Source organism: Scyliorhinus torazame, chromosome 10 (genome assembly GCF_047496885.1).
Source record: "Scyliorhinus torazame isolate Kashiwa2021f chromosome 10, sScyTor2.1, whole genome shotgun sequence".
Lineage (NCBI taxonomy): Eukaryota > Metazoa > Chordata > Chondrichthyes > Carcharhiniformes > Scyliorhinidae > Scyliorhinus > Scyliorhinus torazame.
Window position 1 is genome coordinate 193,881,340 of NC_092716.1, and position 19,612 is coordinate 193,900,951.

Below are 19,612 nucleotides of genomic sequence, written 5' to 3' on the forward strand. Positions count from 1 at the left end.
GTGGCTGATGACGCCGATCTGGAGGACACTGAGATGTGCTTCGGGTGCCTGGGCCGTTCTTGAGGGGCGCTCCAATATGAGGCTAGGGGGGTCGCCCGCATCGTAGTGGTCTGCTGCGTCCTCCACAATATAGCCCAGCAGAGGGGCGATGTGCTGGAGGAGGATGAGGAGGAAGGGCAGGCTCCGTCCGACAAGGAGGATGCGGGGGAGGGGGACAATGAGCGAGACATGGGGCCCAGGTAGTCACAGAAACCCACGCAGACACGGGGAGAACATGCAGACTCCACACAGACAGTGACCCAAGCCGGGAATCGAACCTGGGACCCTGGCGCTGTGAAGTAACAGTGCTAACCACTGTGCTACTGCGCCACCCATAAATGAAAGTGGAGAACGTGGGCATCGATCCCACTACCTCTCACATGCTAAACGAGCGATCTACCATTTGAGCTAATTCCCCCAATCTGGCTTGAATACACTGCTTTCGTCTAAGCTGTTAATGAACAGAGTGAATAATTGAGACTGTAACTAGTAGAGCACCATTTGTCACATCCGCCAATTTTACAGAATTTACAGTGCAATTAGAGTACCTGCCTATTATTACTATTCTCTGTCTTCTGCCATTCAGCCAATTTCCTAATCAGGTTGATATTTTCACTTAAATTCCATTAGTTTAATCTTTAGCTAACAGTCACTTTTGAGAGACTTAGTCAATGTGTGTACCTCCGATCAAATCAGAAAGAACAGAAACAAGAAACATAAATCCTTTAAAGTTACACATAGCCTCATTCCTGGAGAAATAGGTCGACCAAACAGATAGTCGCAAATCAAATCAGATTCATTGGCAATACATTATTTAAATTAAAGGGTTGATGAATGAATAAAATCTTGCCTTTTTACACATCAGAAGCCTGTGAATTGGAAGCATAAAACTTCTGTCACATAATTCCCAACAGGACACCACATATTCACAAGGAACGCAACTGAGGAGGAGGAGGAGGAAATGGAAAAAAACGTGTCCCATTACTCATCTGCTTTACTTCTGAATGTGGAATATGGAAAAGAGAAGTTATGTGGAATTGCAAAGAATTTACTGCTTAGAATCAGGCCATTCAACCCAACCAGTGATTGGTGATTTTGCATCACATGAACCTCCTCCCACCCAATCAGCAAATCCTCCTATTCCCTTTGCTCTCAGCATTTATTTTTTTGCTCTTAAATACATCAATGCTATTTGTCCCAGCTACTTCCTGTCATAGCAAGTTCCACATTCTTCTGCTGATGTGCACATGATGCATCATCACCTCTCTGTACCAAGTTTATTCCATTGATAATAGATGGTATCACCCAGGGTTGATCAACAGCAACAAGAATTTGTATTTATATGGCACCTTTAACATGGCATGAGTCCGCACAGGAGCAGTTTCAAACAACATTTAACACAGAGCCACATATGAGATATTAGAGCAGGTGACCAAAATCTTGGTCAAAGAGGTCATTTTTAAGAAATGTTTTCAATGAGGAGGGATATTGAGAGGCTGAGTGCTTTAGGAAGAGTATTGCAGAGCTTAGGGCCTCGATGGCTGAAGGCAAGTCTACCAATAGTAAAAGTTGGTGAGAATGGTGAAATTGCGGGAAGCACGGTAGCACAGTGGTTAGCACTGTTGCTTCACAGCTCTAGGGTCCCAGGTTCGATTCCGGCTTGGGTCACTGTCTGTGTGGAGTCTGCACGTTCTTCCTGTGTCAGTGTGGGTTTCCTCTGGGGGCCCCGGTTTCTTCCCACAAGTTCCGAAAGACGTGCTGTTAGGTAATGTGGACATTCAGAATTCTCCCTCTGTGGAGGGAGAGGCGCCGGAATGTGGCGATTAGGGGATTTTCACAGTAACTTCATTGCAGCATTAATGTAGGCCTACTTGTTACAATAAAGATTATTATTATTATTATTAAGTATTGAAAATCTGAGATATGCAAGAGGCCATAAGTTGAGAATCACAGATTGTTGGAGAGCTGAATAGATTACAGAGAAGGGGAGGCGGCAAGATCACAGGAAATGGTGGTCACATGATCCAGCCAGATGCAGAACTTGCCAGTGTCTTTGGGCAGACAAGTACCCAGAGAAGGGTCAAAAGGGCCATCAAAGTGGCAGATGCCACTAAAAGGTGGATGAATTAATCCTAAAATTAGCTAATGGTATAAACTACCTTTTGGGAGTGGAGGGTGGGGGTGGGGAAGGAATGTGTCACAGCCAAAGTACAGAACAATTAAAGGAATGATCACTGAGCATCCAAAGAGGTGGGAAATTCAGATGATGTCTTATCAATGACCATTTTTATTTGTCCATTCTTTAGATGTATTGACAAGACATTGGATGAGACCTTTTGACTGTTCATACCAGCAGGACCTTCCGGTCTCGCCGAAGGGGCATCCCGACTGTGGGTTTCCCGGCAGCATGAGGTGGATTCAATGGGAAATCCCATTGACAGCAGTGGGACCGGAAGATCCCGCCGCTGGCCAATGGCGGTCTGCCTCTGCTTCTGGAAAACATGCCCTTAGTGTTTTCAAATGGATCTAAATCATCGCAAATTGAATCTGGATTTAATTTTCACAAATGTCTAACTTGTGCACTATTCACTCAATTGAGATCTTGAATGTGATTGCTTAATCTGTCATTTCGGCCTGACGTATTTTGCACTTTAACTCAGGGACAAAATTTGTTAAATTTGGCAAAGTCGGAAACTACTGAGAAACCACAAGACAGGATTTGATGTGCACTCAAAAAGTAATATTGATGCTTCCACTGGAACACCTTTCACTACCTTGGAACAGTGAGGCATACTTGCAAATCAAGCACAACATTGGTCGGAGACTTCATCCAAATCACACTGATGACATCTTCAAACAGTAATATAAGGTTGGCCCTTAGGATGAGAAGGTTGTTCAATGAGGAGAGATTAAATAGAATGGCCTTATAATTCTTCCACGTTTACAAGAATCTCATTGAAGCACATAACATTCTAAGAGGCCTTGACCTAAATCCTGAAAGGCCATTTCCCCTGGCTGGTGAACCTAGAACTAGGAGACATAGTCTCAGGATAAGGAGTTAGCCATTTAGGACAGAGATTAAGAAAAATTTCTTAATTCAAGAGGGTATGAATCTTTGGAAGTCTCGGCCCCAGAGAATGCTCAGTAGGTTCGAGACTGAGATCTATAAGGAAATAAGGGTTGTGGGAATCAGGGGGGGAAAGTGGAGCTGCAATCAAAGTTCAGTCATGATCTTATTGAATGGTGGAGCTGGCTTGAATCACCTATTCCTGCCCCTATTTTTTTTAACCTTCTTTCATGACAAGTTGTATTTTCTGACAGGCCTGTGGCGGTTTTGCCTAATTCTGTTGACATCGAGCAGATTTCATGAAGCCAATGACCTGGAAGGCACCTGGTTGAACATATCACGCATCCAAACCTTCACAGCTACCAATATAGTCATGCCACCTGGGTTGGAACTGACCCCATTTTCAATGAACTTTGTTAGTTCACTGGGGAATCAATAAGTCCAACTGAAAATGATTTTGGTTGTAATTGTTATCATTACTGAAGTAATTGAAAATATGCATTTATATTATGATTTTCATCAATGGTAGTATTCAAATTTTACACTATTCAAGTTTCCACTGGGAGGTGCGGGGATAACCAAAGGACACAGAATAATAATAATAATCGCTTAATTGTAATAATGTAATTGCCAAAAGAACCAGACGCAAGATGAGGAGATTTTTTTTTCACTGTGAATTGTTATGTGAATTGTTATGCATTGTTTTAAAGGGTGGTATGGAAGCAAAATCATTACTAGCTTTTAAAAAAGAATTGGATAAATATTGAAAAGTAAAACATTTACAGGACAATGGCAAAAGCGCAGGGCAATGAGATTAATCGGATGCTCTTTAGCAAGCACGGTGGACTGAATGTGCTGTAAGATGCTACGATTCCGAACTGTTTGCCTTATAGCACATCTCAATTTGTGGAGAGTATTGTTTAGCTTCCACTAAAATGATCAGAGAGATACCTCTGGTCCTTCAATCAAATTATCAGGATTGACAGGCTCAGTGGAGATGGGGCTTTACAGGAATCTGGAGAACAAATGATTTAGTTCAATACTTGAACTTCTGGACAGTGGGCTGGCTTTGTCCAGCCGTTTGTTAAATTCAGGTGGTCAGAGAGCAGACACGCAAGTGGTCAAAAATACAGGAACACAAGAGGGGCCTTCTAATGTATTATCAGCATTCAACTCATCAAATGTTAATTTGTCCGCCATTTTAAAGCAGCTGTTAATCTGTTTATTGTTTAACGTTGCCATTAAAATGAAAGGAATTGTAGAAATTATAGCACAGAAGGAGGCCATGCTTAGTGGTAGGAGACAGAAGGTGGTATGTGTGACTGGAGGCCAGTCTCCAGTGGCGTACCACTGGGTCCGTTATTGTTCATGATATATATATATATAGACAATATAGATGAGAATGTGGAGGAGCTGTACAAAAAGTTGGTTAGGCCACAGCTGAAGTACTGTGTGTCGTTCTGGTCGCCTCACTATAGGAAGGATGTGATTGCATTGGAGGGGGTGAGAACAGATTCACCAAGATGGAGCATTTGAGCGATGAAGAGAGGCTGGATAGGCTCAGGTTTTTTTCTTCAGAGCAGAGAAGGCTGTGGGGGGACCTGATGAGGTGTATAAGATTATGAGGTATATGGACAGGGTGAGCTCGTTAGTGCAGGAAATGGATCTAAGTGAGGCCTTGGCTGGGCGTTTCTCACCGAAACCCCCCAAAAAAGTTGAGTCCCTTTTAATAGTAGGTCATTCTTGGCGCTGCAAGTGCTGGGAAACACCCCGCTAAATGACTAAAACGGGACTCTTTTTTTCCCACCAAATTGTGCCCTTGGTGTAGTTTTGTCAGTGCAGACTCGATGGGCCGAATGGCCTCTTCTGCACTGTATGACTCTATGACTGTCCGTCATATGTGCTGCTGCTAGCTAGCCCCTCGGATTGAGTTATCTTCTCTAATCCTACTTACAGTCCTTTTCCAGAAACCTTCAATATTCCTTTTAAAATATTATACAATTATCTTCTAATTTACTTAATGGCATGGAGTTTGTTGTGGGGCTCAAAGTTCTTTTGTCATGTAAGGTGCTGGGCATGTGTGCTGACAGTGCAGCGAGTGTAAGAGGGAATTTGAGACCACAGCGAATGACAGGACCAACAACCTATCCTCTTAACAAGTGAGATTTAAAGAATGAGAAAGGAACAGGTTGAGGAATGAACAGGGTAGGAAATGAGAGAATTAGAGTCAAATCAGGGCCAGAAGGAGTATTAAAAAGAGGGAAATAAAAATTGGATGAAATGAGAGAGAGAAAAGAAAGAGATGGAAAGAAAAAATTTAATAAATGTGAGTTTTAAATTTTAAAGATCTCGAACAATTCACTGCCTGTGGGAAAACCTCCACAGTTTACATTGTTGTGTTACTAGGCTGGATAATACAAATCTCATTAAAAGGGTCTTTGCACTGTGAAGTACCAGCCTTCACTTTCTATGATGAATTTAATGGACAAGGGCATCAATTTCTTGAAATTTGTAAGGAGGTTGAGGGTGGGCAGCTGTTTCTACAAGGTGGAATAACACAAATTGTAACTTGGTGATTCGCAATGCATGGCCTATCTCTCCCTGTTACACAAATTGCCAGGCGATTCACACATTAATAACACCAAATACCTTTAAACACTGTTATTTTCCCAGGTCTGTTGCCTCTTCTTTATTGGACACCAGCAGTAAAGCATTCCATGTACTGTGTGAAAAAACAAGTGTTCTAACTTCGGTCTTTATTAAACAAGGGATACCAGTAAATCTTAGTCCCTGACCCCTTGCATTCTTTAAAAGAATCATTGTCAGAATGTAGTTATCACTGGCTAGTCCAACCCTTGCTTCCCATCCCTAACTGCCCTTGAGAAGGTGACTGTGCGCAGCTTTCTTGAACAGCCGTGGTTCATGTGGTGTAGATACAGTTACAGTGCTGTTAGGGAGGGAGTCCCAGGATTGTGACCCAGGGACAGTGAAGAACTGAAGATATATTTCCAAGTCTGGGTGGTGATTGAATTGGGGGGCAACTCTCAGGTGGCGGTGGTATTCCCATGTTTTTGTGGTCCTTTCTCTTATGGCTGGTAGAGATCTGGAAGATGCTGCTGAAGGAGTCTTAGAGAGGTGCAGAATTCTTTTCGATGGTACTAACTGTTACTAATTCATGAAACAGTGAGACCAATAATTCACCAGTTACTCTTTCAAAACTTTCATAATTTTGTAGTCCTCCATTAAAGAAAAACAAAGAAAAACTTGCATTCATAAAGCACCTTTAATGAATATAGTGGACATCTTAAAGCATTTTACAGTCAGTTGAAACTTGTTTTTAGGTTCAAATGCCATATGACCTTAAGACATAGCAGCAAAATTAGGCCATCGGCCCATTCAGTCCGCTCCACCATTCAATTATGGCTGATATGTTTCTCATCCCCATTCTCCTGTTTTCTCCCCATAACACTTGATCCCCTTATTAATCGAGAACCTATCTATCTCTGTCTTGAAGACATTTGTGATCTGGCCTCCACAGTCTTCTGCGGAAAAGAGTTCCACAGATTCACCACCCTCCGGCTGAAGAAATTCCTCCTCATCTCTGTTTGAAAGGATCGTCTCTTCAGTCTGAGGCTGTGCCCTCGGGTTCTAGATTTTCCTACTCATGGAAGCATCCTCTCCACTCTATCTCGGCCTCTCAGTATCCTGTATGTTTCAATAAGATCCCCCTCAACCTTCGCAACTCCAACGAGTATAGACCCACCGTCCTCAACTGCTCCTCATATGGCAAGCTCTTCATTCCAGGGATCATTCTTGAGAAACTTCTCTGGACCCTTTCTAAGGCCAGCAGATCCTTCCTTAGATACAGGGCCCAAAACTGCTCACAATACTCCAAATAGGGTCTGACCTGAGCCTTATACAGCCTCAGAAGTACATTCCTACTCTTATTTCTTGTAAGCATGTTTTAAAAAGTTTTATTTCAGTTTTAATTAAGTAACTGATTTGACCAATGAAGCTAGTATATGGGGCGTCATTCTGCGCCGGCGGGAGTCTCCGTTTTGCCGGCGCCCGGGGGTTTCCCGACGGCGTGGGGCTGCCCCACAATGGGAAACCCCATTGACCGGCCGGTGTTACGGAGAATCCCACCGGCCGGTCGGGACAGAAATGTGGCGGGGCGGGATGGAGAATTTCGCTCCTGGTTCAGAATCAATTTTTGGGTGACTTAAAAGTAGGTTCCTCACAGTTGGTGGACTAGACAATTTGATTAAAAGCATTTATTGTTTGTGACTGCAGTATTATTGTGTCATGTTACCATTCAAAATGCTTTTTTCATGGAAAGAGGAAAAGGAACAATGGGCGCAATTCTCCCATCGGGAGACTAAGTCCTGAAGCCGGAGTGAAAACCGGAGTGGTTCACTCCGGTGTTGGAGGCCGCTCCCAGCCCCCTATTCTCCCGCCCCAGGGGGGCTAGGAGTGGTGTCGCGTCATTTACACTCGCCAGGCCTTGGCGCCTCGTAAAAGCGGCACCGCATAAATGACGCGGCCGGCGCCGCGCAAATGACGTCACCAGCGCATGCGCGGGTTGGTTGGTGCCAACCCGCGCATGCGCGGTTGCCGTCCTCCCCGAGGCCGCCCCGCAAGAAGATGTTGGATCGATCTTGCGGGGCGGCGGAGGAAAGGAGGTCCTCCTTCAGAGAGGCCGGCCCGCCGATTGGTGGGCACCGATCATGGGCCAGACTCCTTTTGAGGCCGTCCCCAGTGCAGGAACACCCCCCCCCCCCCCCCACAGGCCGCCCCCCCCCAACTTTCCCGCGCTGTTCCCGCGACCAGGCAGCGACCAGGTGTGGACAGCGCCGGCGGGAAGCCGTCGTGTTGGGCAGGCCGCTCAGCCCATCCAGACCAGAGAATCGCCGCTCACCTGTTACAAACGGCGATTCTCCCAGCGGCCAGCCGTGATTTTCGATGCGCCGGATGGGGTTGGGAGATTCGCGTGCGGGTGCCGGGGCGGCGTGGCGGGACTCACGGGGCGCCATAGTGATTCTTCCACCCGGCGTGGGAGGGGAGAATTCCGCCCATTTTCTCCACATCTACCCTGTGAAACCCTTAAATTAAAATTTATCAGGTCACCCTCCAGTCTCCTCTTTTCCAGAGAAAAGAGCCCTAACCTGTTTAATCTTTCCTGATAGGTCTAATAAAAACAAAAAACAAAGAAAAGTACAGGAACAGGCCCTTTGGCCCACTAAGCCTGTGCCGACAATGCTGCATGCCTAACCTAAAACATTCTACACTCTCTATTCCCATCCTATTCATTTATTTGTCAAGGTGTCACTTAAACGTCACAGTTCTTTGAGAAGGTAACCAAACAGGTGGATGAGGGTAAAGCAGTTGATTGCGTGTATATGGATTTCAGTGAAGCGTTTGATAAGGTTCCCCACGGTAGGCTACTGCAGAAAATACGGAGGCATGGGATTCAGGTTGATTTAGCAGTTTGGATCAGAAATTGGCTAGCTGGAAGACGACAAAGGGTGGTGGTTGATGGGAAATGTTCAGACTGGAGTCCAGTTACTAGTGGTGTACCACAAGGATCTGTATTGGGGCCACTGCTGTTTGTCATTTTTATAAATGACCTGGAGGAGGGCGTAGAAGGATGGGTGAGTATATTTGCTGATGACACTAAAGTCAGTGGAGTTGTGGACAGTGCGGAAGGATGTTACAAGTTACAGAGGGACATAGATAAGCTGCAGCGCTTGGCTGAGAGGTGGCAAATGGAGTTTAATGCAGAAAAGTGTGAGTTGATTCATTTTGGAAGGAATAATAGGAAGACAGAGTACTGGGCTAATGGTAAGATTCTTGGTAGTGTGGATGAGCAGAGAGATCTCGGTGTCCATGTACATAGATCCCTGAAAGTTGCCACCCAGGTTGAGAGGGTGTTAAGAAGGCGTACGGTATGTTAGCTTTTATTGGTAGAGGGATTGAGTTTCGGAGCCATGAGATCATGTTACAGCTGTACAGAACTCTGGTGCGTCGCATTTGGAGTATTGCGTGCAATTCTGGTCGCCGCATTATAGGAAGGATGTAGAAGCATTGGAAAGGGTGCAGAGGAGATTTACCAGAATGTTGCCTGGTATGGAGGGAAGATCTTATGAGGGAAGGCTGAGGGACTTGAGGCTGTTTTCCTTAGAGAGAAGAAGGTTAAGAGGTGACTTAATTGAGGCATACAAGATGATCAGAGGATTAGATAGGGTGGACAGTGAGAGCCTTTTTCCTCGGATGGTGATGTCTAGCACGAGGGGACAGGTAGGTTCTTTACTCAGAGAGTAGTAAGGGCGTGGAATGCCTTGCCTGCAACAGTAGTGGACTCACCAACACTAAGGGCATTCAAATGGTCATTGGATAGACATATGGACGATAAGGGAACAGTGTAGATGGCTTTAGAGTGGTTGCAAGGTCGGCACAACATCGAGGGCCGAAGGGCCTGTACTGCGCTGTAATGTTCTATGTTCTATGTTCTATCGTACCTGCTTCCACCATCTCACCCGGCAGCGAGTTCCAGGCGTCCACTACACTCTGTGTAAAAAAAACTTCCCTCGCACATCTCCTCTAAACTTTGCCCCTCGCACCTTAAACCTATGTCCCCTAGTAATTGACTCTTCCATCCTGGGAAAAAACCTCTGACTATCCATTCTGTCCATGCCCCTCATAATTTTGTAGACTTCCATCAGGTCGCCCCTCAACCTCAGTCGTTCCTGTGAGAACAAACCAAGTTCATCCAACCTCTCCTCATAGCTAATGCCCTCCATATCTGGCAACATCCTGGAAAACCTCTTCTGTATCCTCTCCAAAGCCTCCACATCCTTCTGGTAATGTGGCCACCAGAATTGAACACTGTATTCCAAACGGGGCCTAACTAAGATTCTATACATCTGCAACATAACGTGCCAATTTTTATACATAATGCCAAGCATGCTGCATGTCTTTTTGACTACCTTCTCCACCTGTGTTGCCACTTTCAGTGACCTGTGGATCTGTACACCCAGATCCCTCTATCTGTCAATACTCTTAAGGGTTCTGCCATTTACTGTATATTTTCCACCTGTATTAAACCTTCCAAAATGTATTACCTCACATTTGCCCAGATTAAACTCCATCTGCCATCTCTCTTTCCAAGTCACCAACCAATCTATATCCTGCTATATACTCTGACAGTCCTCATCTCTATCTGTAATTCCACCAACCTTTATGTCATCTGCAAATTTATTAATCAGACCAGTTACATTTTCCTCCAAATCAATTATATATACTACAAACAGCAAAGGTCCCAGCACTGATCCCTGTGGAACACCACTAGTCGCAGCCTTACATTCCAACAAGCACCTTTCCACTGCTACTCTCTGTCTTCTATGACTGAGCCAGATCTGTATCATCTTGCCAACTCACCTCTGATCCTGTGTGACTTCACCTTCTGTACCAGCCTGCCATGAGGGGCCTTGTCAAAGGCCATACTGAAGTCCATGTAAACAATATCCACTTCCCCACCTTCAACAATCATCTTTGTTACTTCCTCGAATAACCCAATCAAGTGAGTGAGACAAGGCCGTCCTTTCAGAAAACCATACTACCTTTCGCTAATACATCCACTTGCTTCCAAATGGGAGTAAATCCTGTCTCGAAGAATCCTCTCCAATAATTTACCTACGACTGATGTAAGGTTCACCAGCCTGTAATTTTCTGGATTATCCTTGTTACCCTTTTTAAACAAAGGAACAATATTGGCTATTCTTCAGTCCTCTGGGACCTCACCTGTAGCCAGTGAGGATACAAAGATCTCTGTCTAATCTCTTAGCTCTGGTATATTCCATGTAAATCTCTTTTGAACCACCGTCAGTTACTCAATAATTGTTTTGTAACATGGAGATCAGGGGCAAGATTCTCCGACCCACCGCCGGGTCGGAGAATCGCCGGGGGCTGGCGTGAATCCCGCCCCTGCCGGTTGCCGAATTCTCCGGCACCGGATATTCGGCGGGGGCGGGAACCGCGCCGCGCCATTTGGCGGCCCCCCCCCCCCCCCGCGATTCTCCGGCCTGGATGGGCCGAAGTCCCACTGCTAAAATGCCTGTCCCGCCGGCGTAGATTAAACCACCTACCTTACCGGCGGGACAAGGCAGCGCGGGCGGGCTCCGGGGTCCTGGGGGGGGGGCGCGGGGCGATCTGGCCCCGGGGGGTGCCCCCACGGTGGCCTGGCTCGCGATCGGGGCCCACCGATCCGCGGGCAGGACTGTGCCGTGGGGGCACTCTTTTCCTTCCGCCTTCGCCACGGTCTCCACCATGGCGGAGGCGGAAGAGACTCCCTCCACTGTGCATGCGCGGGAATGCCATCAGCAGCCGCTAACGCTCCCGCGCATGCGCCATCCGGCGATGTCTTTTCCGCGCCAGCTGGCGGGGCACCAAAGACCTTTTCCGCCAGCTGGCGGGGCGGAAATTAGTCCGGCGCGGGCCTAGCCCCTTAAGGTTGGGGCTCGGCCCCCCAAGATGCGGAGCATTCCGCACCTTTGGGGCGGCACGATGCCCGACTGATTTGCGCCGTTTTGGGCGCCAGTCGGTGGACATCACGCCGATACCGGAGAATTTCGCCCCAGAACTGTGAAGCAGAACTTGAGTTATTTGCTTATCTTTCTAACAAATCAAGATCTGTAACAAGTTAAGTGTCAGAGTTGAATTGTCAATCATTGAACTTGCTCATGCCCCTGAAGGATAGAAGGGAATTTAAAACAAGATAAAACCACTTCAGGAAAGCGATGTTGCAGTGAAAATGTGGAAGCTATTTGAGAAGTATTGCCATCCAAAACAGAAGGCATAAGTATATTCAATCTCAATAACTTGCTAATTTCCACATAGTAAAGTTGCTATCAATGATATTACACCTTTCATTTCAATAATACATGGCATTTGATCTTCTAGAATAAAATTAATTTAACTCAAATTGCTTCAGTTATTGTTTCATTAGATGCTGTCTGGCAAATTCTCTTCTTTACAAACCGGTTAGGATGGTTTCATGTAGGTGTGAATAATGCATTACTTTTGTTTAAAGAGATCACTCATCAGCACACTAAAATTAGAAAATGAAGTAAAGATGCTAAACATGGAGCATGAAATGGATGCGAAGGCTCAAATCAATGCAGAAATGGAGCACAGCAAGACTCCATCTTTAACAAGAGTGATCCCATTCCTCTTTATTCTGGTTCAGTTAGATCCTGCTTCCAGTATTAAGGCAGAGTTTACAACTGCAACCTTAGTGGGAAATGTAGAGATTAAGGGGCACAGCAGGAGGACAAACTAGCTCCATTCTACTTGGCAGAAGTCTTAAGGATCATACATAGATCAGACATAGAAAATAGAAGCCGGAGGAAGCATTTCGGCCCTTTTAACCTGCTCTGCCGTTCATTATGACCATGACTGATCATCAAGTTCAATACCTTGATCCTGCCTTGCCCCAAAAATCCCCCCATCCAGAATAAAATGCATTGAATTGCATTGAATTGAAATTCATAGAAGAAAAGTCTCCTGACTTCCTGGGCGAGATTCTCCGACCCCCCGTCGGGTCGGAGAATCGCCGGGGGCTGGCGGGTATCGCGCCGCCGGTTGGCGGGCCCCCCCCCCGGCGATTCTCCGGCCCGGATGGGCCGAAGTCCCGCTGCTTGAATGCCTGTCCCTCCGGTGTGGATTAAACCATCTCTCTTACCGGCGGGACAAGGCGCGGGCGGGCTCCTGGGGGGGGGCGCGGGGCGATCTGGCCGCGGGGGGTGCCCCCACGGTGGCCTGGCCCGCGATCGGGGTCCACCGATCCGCGGGCGGGCCTGTGCCGTGGGGGCACTCTTTTCCTTCCGCCTTCGCCATGGTCTCTACTCCACTGCGCATGCGCGGGGATGCCATGAGCGGCCGCTGACGCTCCCGCGCAGGCGTCGCACAGCAAAGTCAGTTTCGCGCCAGCTGGCGGGGCACCAAAGGCCTTTCCCGCCAGCTGGTGGGGCGGAAATCAGTCCGGCGCGGGCCTAGCCTCAAGGTTAGGGCTCGGCCGCTCAAGATGCGGAGGATTCCGCACCTTTGGGGCGGCGCGATGCCGGACTGATTTGCGCCGTTTTTGGCGCCGGTCATCGCGCCGATTGCGGAGAATTCCGCCCAGGCAGAAGGCTTGAAGGACGATAACGAGCAAAATGACTAAAATATGCCTTTCCCTTTTGGAGAGAGGGCAGAGGGCATGTACAAGGATGGCGCCAGGAATGAGCGCCTTCAGTTATGCGGAGAGACTGGAGTTGCTGGGATTATTTTCAAGAGCAGAGAAAGTGAAAAGGAGGTTTAATAGAAATGATTTTAGGCAGCCATCTGAAATACACCCTGACCCAATTTTGGGTCTGATGTTCATTAGATGTGATTGGGGTGCAGAGCGGAGTTCCCCTGAGATTGTGCCTTGTTGTCCCCATTTTTATATCTAAGCAAGTGCGACGATGTCTAATTTCCACCTTAATTTATCTCAGTCCCGGGGGTTGCACAGCGCAATCCAGCGTGTTCCACATGCACATATACTGCCTTGAACGATTCTGTCACATCAATATAAACTCTTTTCAGGTTAGTGGATACATCATGAGTTGCTTACCTCTGCCAGCTGATGCCAATGTGCGATAGGTTTGCGTGGATAGCTGAGCATCTCACTCCAATGGTCACGGCCCAGCCTCTCTGCATCATTCCCCACATGACACACACCGATGACCTCGTTGTGACCTACACTGTGAAAAATTTGCCATAATAATTTTCCTTAAAAAGTTAAAACAATGATCACGTCTTGAATGAACAGATCAGAGTGACTAGAAGACATGACGTTTAAGAACTAGTGAAATCGCTCAGGTTACATTTATAAACTGATATGGTGATGACGTTTTTTTCTCATTTACAACAGGAAACTTGCTCTTTCTTCCCATTTTGTTTGGTGAGGTAGGGATGAGCTAATTTTCTTGTTCATCACTGGAAGGTCCAAGGTCATTAAGAGTCCAATTACCAGGCTTGAGGAAGAGACCGGAGTCGGGTGTAGACCCGGCCCGGTAGGGAGTATACGATCCCTTCAAATCCCTTCCCAGAAATATTTGCTATTTCGTTTAAAAACCTGAAATCTATTAGTTTTTTATAATCATCTTCTGATGCCTGGTGACAAATTATTCTCCTCACTGAATACAATTTCACAAGGACCCACAGTGGGTTTTGAACTCACAACTTCAGAGTTCCTTGCCCAACACCATGAATGACTAAGCTATCCTATCTATTGGATTTAGAGTTGACTTCAATTGATTCCAGAGAGAAGTACATTCAGTATCACTCCAGATCCGACTCTAGAATTTAGGCTCTGGGTAGATACTACCAATTTGTGCTCCAGAGACAGAGACATACACAGCAAGGCTAGATTTTGGGATTTTAGACAAGGAGGCCATTGGATCCTGCAAAACAGGAAATTCCTGAATTTCTGAACTCCAGTTATGCTCTCCCACTTTGTGAAATTTTACAACCGGGCAGGCAAATTCTTAACTTTAGCGTAAGTGTGAAATTAAGTAATTTTGCATTAACTTCACTATTGTAATGTAAATGCATTCTAAGGGCCCGATTTTAACCCTTTCAAAATGGATACACATGTGCAGAGCTAAAATGTGACCTTATCAGATTTGCATGATAGAACAACTTATATGTAAGAGTGTTGGGACGAATTTGGAGGCTTGAGTCCCAGACCAACTCTCATTTACACTGGGGCAGTGGCAGCATGGTGGCACAGTGGGTTAGCCCTGCTGCCTCATAGCGCCGAGGTCCCAGGTTCGATCCCCGCTCTGGGTCACTGTCTGTGTGGAGTTTGCACATTCTCCCCGTGTTTGCGTGGGTTTTGCCCCCACAACCCAAAGATGTGCAGGCTAGGTGGATTGGCCACGTTAAATTGCCCCTTAATTGGAAAATTGAATTGGATACTCTAAATTTATTTTAAAAATTAAAAAAAAAATTTATACTGGAGCTTTCTCCAAAAGGTGGAAATTTTCCCAAATGAGGCATTGGAAGTGAGAGGGTGGAGAGGGTATTGATTGGTTGGGAGCAGGGCACCTAACAGGCCATACATATGCCTCCTTATTGCTCATCAAGGAACAGCATGAAAATCATTTGCCATACTTGTTAGTTATGTCTTCCACTGAACAGAACCACAGCTTGGTTGGATTTAAAAAGGGATAAAGAGGAAAATGGTAGTTTCAAAAAGAAAAACTGGCATCATTGCAAAATAGTCTACATTTACCGTGGAGTGTTAATTTTAATTTCTCCTTGGTATTTTTAGGATCAAACTCAATCCTCTTGAAAATAAAAGCTAGAGAGCTATGCTCTTAATTAATCCTGAATATGTTATCATTAGCGTGCCTCCCAGCTTGGGTTTGAAATAAGCCAATAAAGAGCAACTTGAGATGGGGAATGAATGGATCTGGCACCTTTTTTGCCATTTAGAATAGGGGCTGTTTAATTTTCAGAATGGCAATGCTAGCCCCAGATACATTGAGTGCTTGGTTAGACTGCCAGAGTTGTCCTGGGCAGGGATAGTCCAGGCCTACACATCTCAGTGGGAAATGTTGATTGCTGCAGACACAGGCAAAGAGGTGAGATTGGTCTAGATTGGTCTAGATTCAATGTTACTGGGAAAGTTAGAAAGTTTCAAAGGTTTTCAGCATGTTCAAATCCCTTGTGAAGGGTACATTCAGAATCATGTTGGCCTTCGGATTTCTGTGAATCTTTTCTCAGAAGACTTCACTGAGTACATATCTTGGGGCCACAGTTACTCTATGGAATATTTTAGATACAAATACATCCTCAAAAGCTAGAAAATGTTTCCAGGCTTATACCAAAAGGTTGAAAGTAGCAAGCAGTTTGGACTTGCACCATTCTTCAATCAAATTTTCATGTAAAGGTTAAAGCTCAAAGTCCCACCAACAGATTTGCTATCCATTGATGGCACAACATATCCCCAAATTTCAGTTAATCACTTTACCTCAGTCATTTGTAGCAAGACCTGGATAATTTGCAGGCTTGAGTTGGTAAGTGGCAAGTAATGTACCAGGTAATGGCTATCTTCAAGAGGAGAGAGTTTAGTCATCTTCTCACGGCATTCAACGGCATTACCATCCAGTAATCCCCTGCTATCAAAATCCTGGGGGATACCATTTACCAGAAACTGAACTGGACCAGCTATATAAATATTGTGTTTACAAGAATAGGTCAAAAGCTAGGAGTCCTGCATTCACCTGTCTCCCCAAAGCCTAACCACCATCTACAAGAACAATTCAGGAGTGTGATGGAATACGTTCCACTTGCCTGGATGAGTACAGCTCCAAGAACACCCAAGAAGCTCGACACCATCCAGGACAAAGCACCCACTTGATTGGCACTGAATTCACCAACTTAAACATTCACTCTCTCTACCACTGGCGCACAGTGGCAGTTGTGCATAGCATCTACAAAATGCACTGCAGCAATTCACCAAGATGCCTTCGACAGCACCTTCTAAACTTGCAACTTTTGCTAAAAAACAGATGCATGTGAACACCACCACATTCAAGTTCCATTTAAGCCCCACACCATCCTTATCAAATTGGTGTGGTTTAGTGACAATTACATTATTAAACAGGTGATGTGTACCTCTAAATCGGGACCGCTGGGACACTGGTGTGTTGGAGTCGTGTTGAATGTGAACTAAATAAACTCTCTCCAGCAAAGAAAGCTGCTCTGTCTTAGTTTTAACTTCACATACCGGCATGGATCCAGTTTAAAATCCTGACTTGGAACTATATCGTGTTCCTTCACTGCCGCTGGGTGAAAATCCTGCAACTCCCTTTCTAAAAGCACTGTGGATGTACCTACACCACATGGACTGTAGAGGTAAATAATTGTAAGTACTGGACAATAAAACATGCTGGAAATACACAGCAGGTCTATTCGCACCTAAAATGAGAAAAGAGTGGAGATTTAAAAAGAGCGGGGCGGAGATTTAAAAAGAGCGGGAGCTGCGAGTCGGAGCGGAGATTTAAAAAGCGCGGGAGCTGTGAGTTGGAGTGGAGATTTAAAAAGAGCGGGAGCTGCGAGTCGGAGCGGAGATTTAAAAAGAGCGGGAGCTGAGAGTCGGAGCGGAGATTTAAAAAGAGCTGGGCGGAGTCTTAAAAAGAGCGGGAGCTGCGAGTCGGAGCGGAGATTTAAAAAGCGTGGGAGCTGCGAGTCGGAGCGGAGATTTAAAAAGAGCGGGAGCTGCGAGTCGGAGCGGAGATTTAAAAAGAGCGGGAGCTGCGAGTCGGAGCGGAGATTTAAAAAGAGCGGCAGCTGCGAGTCGGAGCGGAGATTTAAAAAGAGCGGGAGCTGAGAGTCGGAGCGGAGATTTAAAAAGAGCGGGAGCTGCGAGTCGGAGCAGAGATTTAAAAAGTGTGGGAGCTGAGAGTCGGAGCGGAGATTTAAAAAGAGCGGGAGCTGTGAGTCGGAGCAGAGATTTAAAAAGCGCGGGAGCTGCGAGACGGAGCAGAGATTTAAAAAGAGCGGGAGCTGCGAATCGGAGCCGAGATTTAAAAAGCGCGGGAGCTGCAAGTCGGAGCGGAGATTTAAAAAGGGTGGGAGCTGCGAGTCGGAGCCGAGATTTAAAAAGCGCGGGAGCTGCGAGTCGGAGCGGAGATTTTAAAAGAGCGGGAGCTGTGAGTCGGAGCGGAGATTTAAAAAGAGCGGGAGCTGAGAGTCGGAGCGGAGATTTAAAAAGAGCGGGGCGGAGATTTAAAAAGAGCGGGAGCTGCGAGTCGGAGCGGAGATTTAAAAAGCGCGGGAGCTGAGAGTCGGAGCCGAGATTTAAAAAACGTGGAAGCTGCGAGTCGGAGCGGAGATTTAAAAAGAGCGGGAGCTGCGAGTCGGAGCGGAGATTTAAAAAGCGCGGGAGCTGCGAGTCGGAGCGGAGATTTAAAAAGCGTGGGAGCTGCGAGTCGGAGCGGAGATTTAAAAAGAGCGGGAGCTGCGAGTCGGAGCGGAGATTTAAAAAGAGCGGGAGCTGTGAGTCGGAGCGGAGATTTAAAAAGCGCGGGAGCTGCGAGTCGGAGCGGAGATTTAAAAAGTGCGGGAGCTGCGAGTCGGAGCGGAGATTTAAAAAGAGCAGGAGCTGAGAGTCGGAGCGGAGATTTAAAAAGAGCGGGAGCTGAGAGTCGGAGCGGAGATTTAAAAAGAGCGGGAGCTGCGAGTCGGAGCGGAGCAGCAATTGGATGCACTTAGGAGCATGCAGGTGGTGGAAAGCATCATAGATCGCAGTTATATAAATGTGGTCACATCCAAGGTGCAGGCAGAGAAACCAGCCCAGAAAGGGCAGGCAGTCAGTGCAGGAATCCCATGTGGTTGTCCCCCTCTCGAACAGTTATACCCCTTTGGATACTGTTGGGGGGATAGCTTATCAGGGGAAAACAGCAGCAGCCAGAGCAGTGGCACCACGGCTGGCTCTGATATTCAGAAGGGAGGGTCAAAGCGCAGAAGAGCAATAGTAATAGGGGACTCAATAGTCAGGGGCACAGATAGGCGCTTCTGTGGACGTGAAAGAGACTCAAGGATGGTATGTTGCCTACTGGTGCCAGGGTCCAGGATGTCTCCGAACAGGTAGAGGGCATCCTGAAGGGGGAAGGGCAAACAGGCAGAGGTCGTTGTACATATTGGTACTAACGACATAGGCAGGAAGGGGCATGAGGTCCTGCAGCAGGAGTTCAGGGAGCTAGGCAGAAAGTTAAAAGGCAGGATCTCTAGGGTTGTAATCTCGGGATTACTCCCTGTGCCACGTGCCAGTGAGGCTAGAAATAGGAAGATAGAGCAGCTAAACACGTGGCTAAACAGCTGGTGTAGGAGGGAGGGTTTCCATTATCTGGACCACTGGGAGCTCTTCCGGGGCAGGTGTGACCTATATAAGAAGGACGGGTTGCATCTAAACTGGAGAGGCATAAATATCCTGGCCGCGAGGTTTGCTAGTGTCACACGGGAGGGTTTAAACTAGTATGGCAGGGGGGTGGGCACGGGAGCAATAGGTCAGAAGGTGAGAGCATTGAGGGAGAACTAGGGAATAGGGACAGTGTGGCTCTGAGGCAGAGCAGACAGGGAGAAGTTGCTGAACACAGCAGGTCTGGTGGCCTGAAGTGCATATGTTTTAATGCAAGAAGGATTACGGGTAAGGCAGATGAACTTAGAGCTTGGATTAGTACTTGGAACTATGATGTTGTTGCCATTACAGAGACTTGGTTGAGGGAAGGGCAGGATTGGCAGCTAAACGTTCCAGGATTTAGATGTTTCAGGTGGGATAGAGGGGGATGTAAAAGGGGTGGCGGAGTTGCACTACTGGTTAGGGAGAATATCGCAGCTGTACTACGGGAGGGCACCTCAGAGGGCAGTGAGGCTATATGGGTAGAGATCAGGAATAAGAATGGTGCAATCACAATG

General features: G+C 46.6%; 1 protein-coding gene across 4 annotated transcripts in view; it reads right to left on the reverse strand.

Annotated features, from left to right (window-relative positions):
• syt9b (synaptotagmin IXb) overlaps window positions 1–19,612 on the reverse strand; it is a 145,199-nt gene that overhangs the window by 10,901 nt on the left and 114,686 nt on the right. For 2 of the 4 annotated variants that reach the window (XM_072466223.1, XM_072466221.1), the window contains exon 6: window positions 13,758–13,887. In XM_072466223.1, the coding sequence (XP_072322324.1) occupies window positions 13,758–13,887 (130 nt within the window). Of the gene's footprint in view, window positions 1–5,755; window positions 5,829–13,757; window positions 13,888–19,612 lie in introns of all 4 variants that reach the window. The other 2 variants (XM_072466222.1, XR_011933063.1) reach the window with 2 other exon arrangements.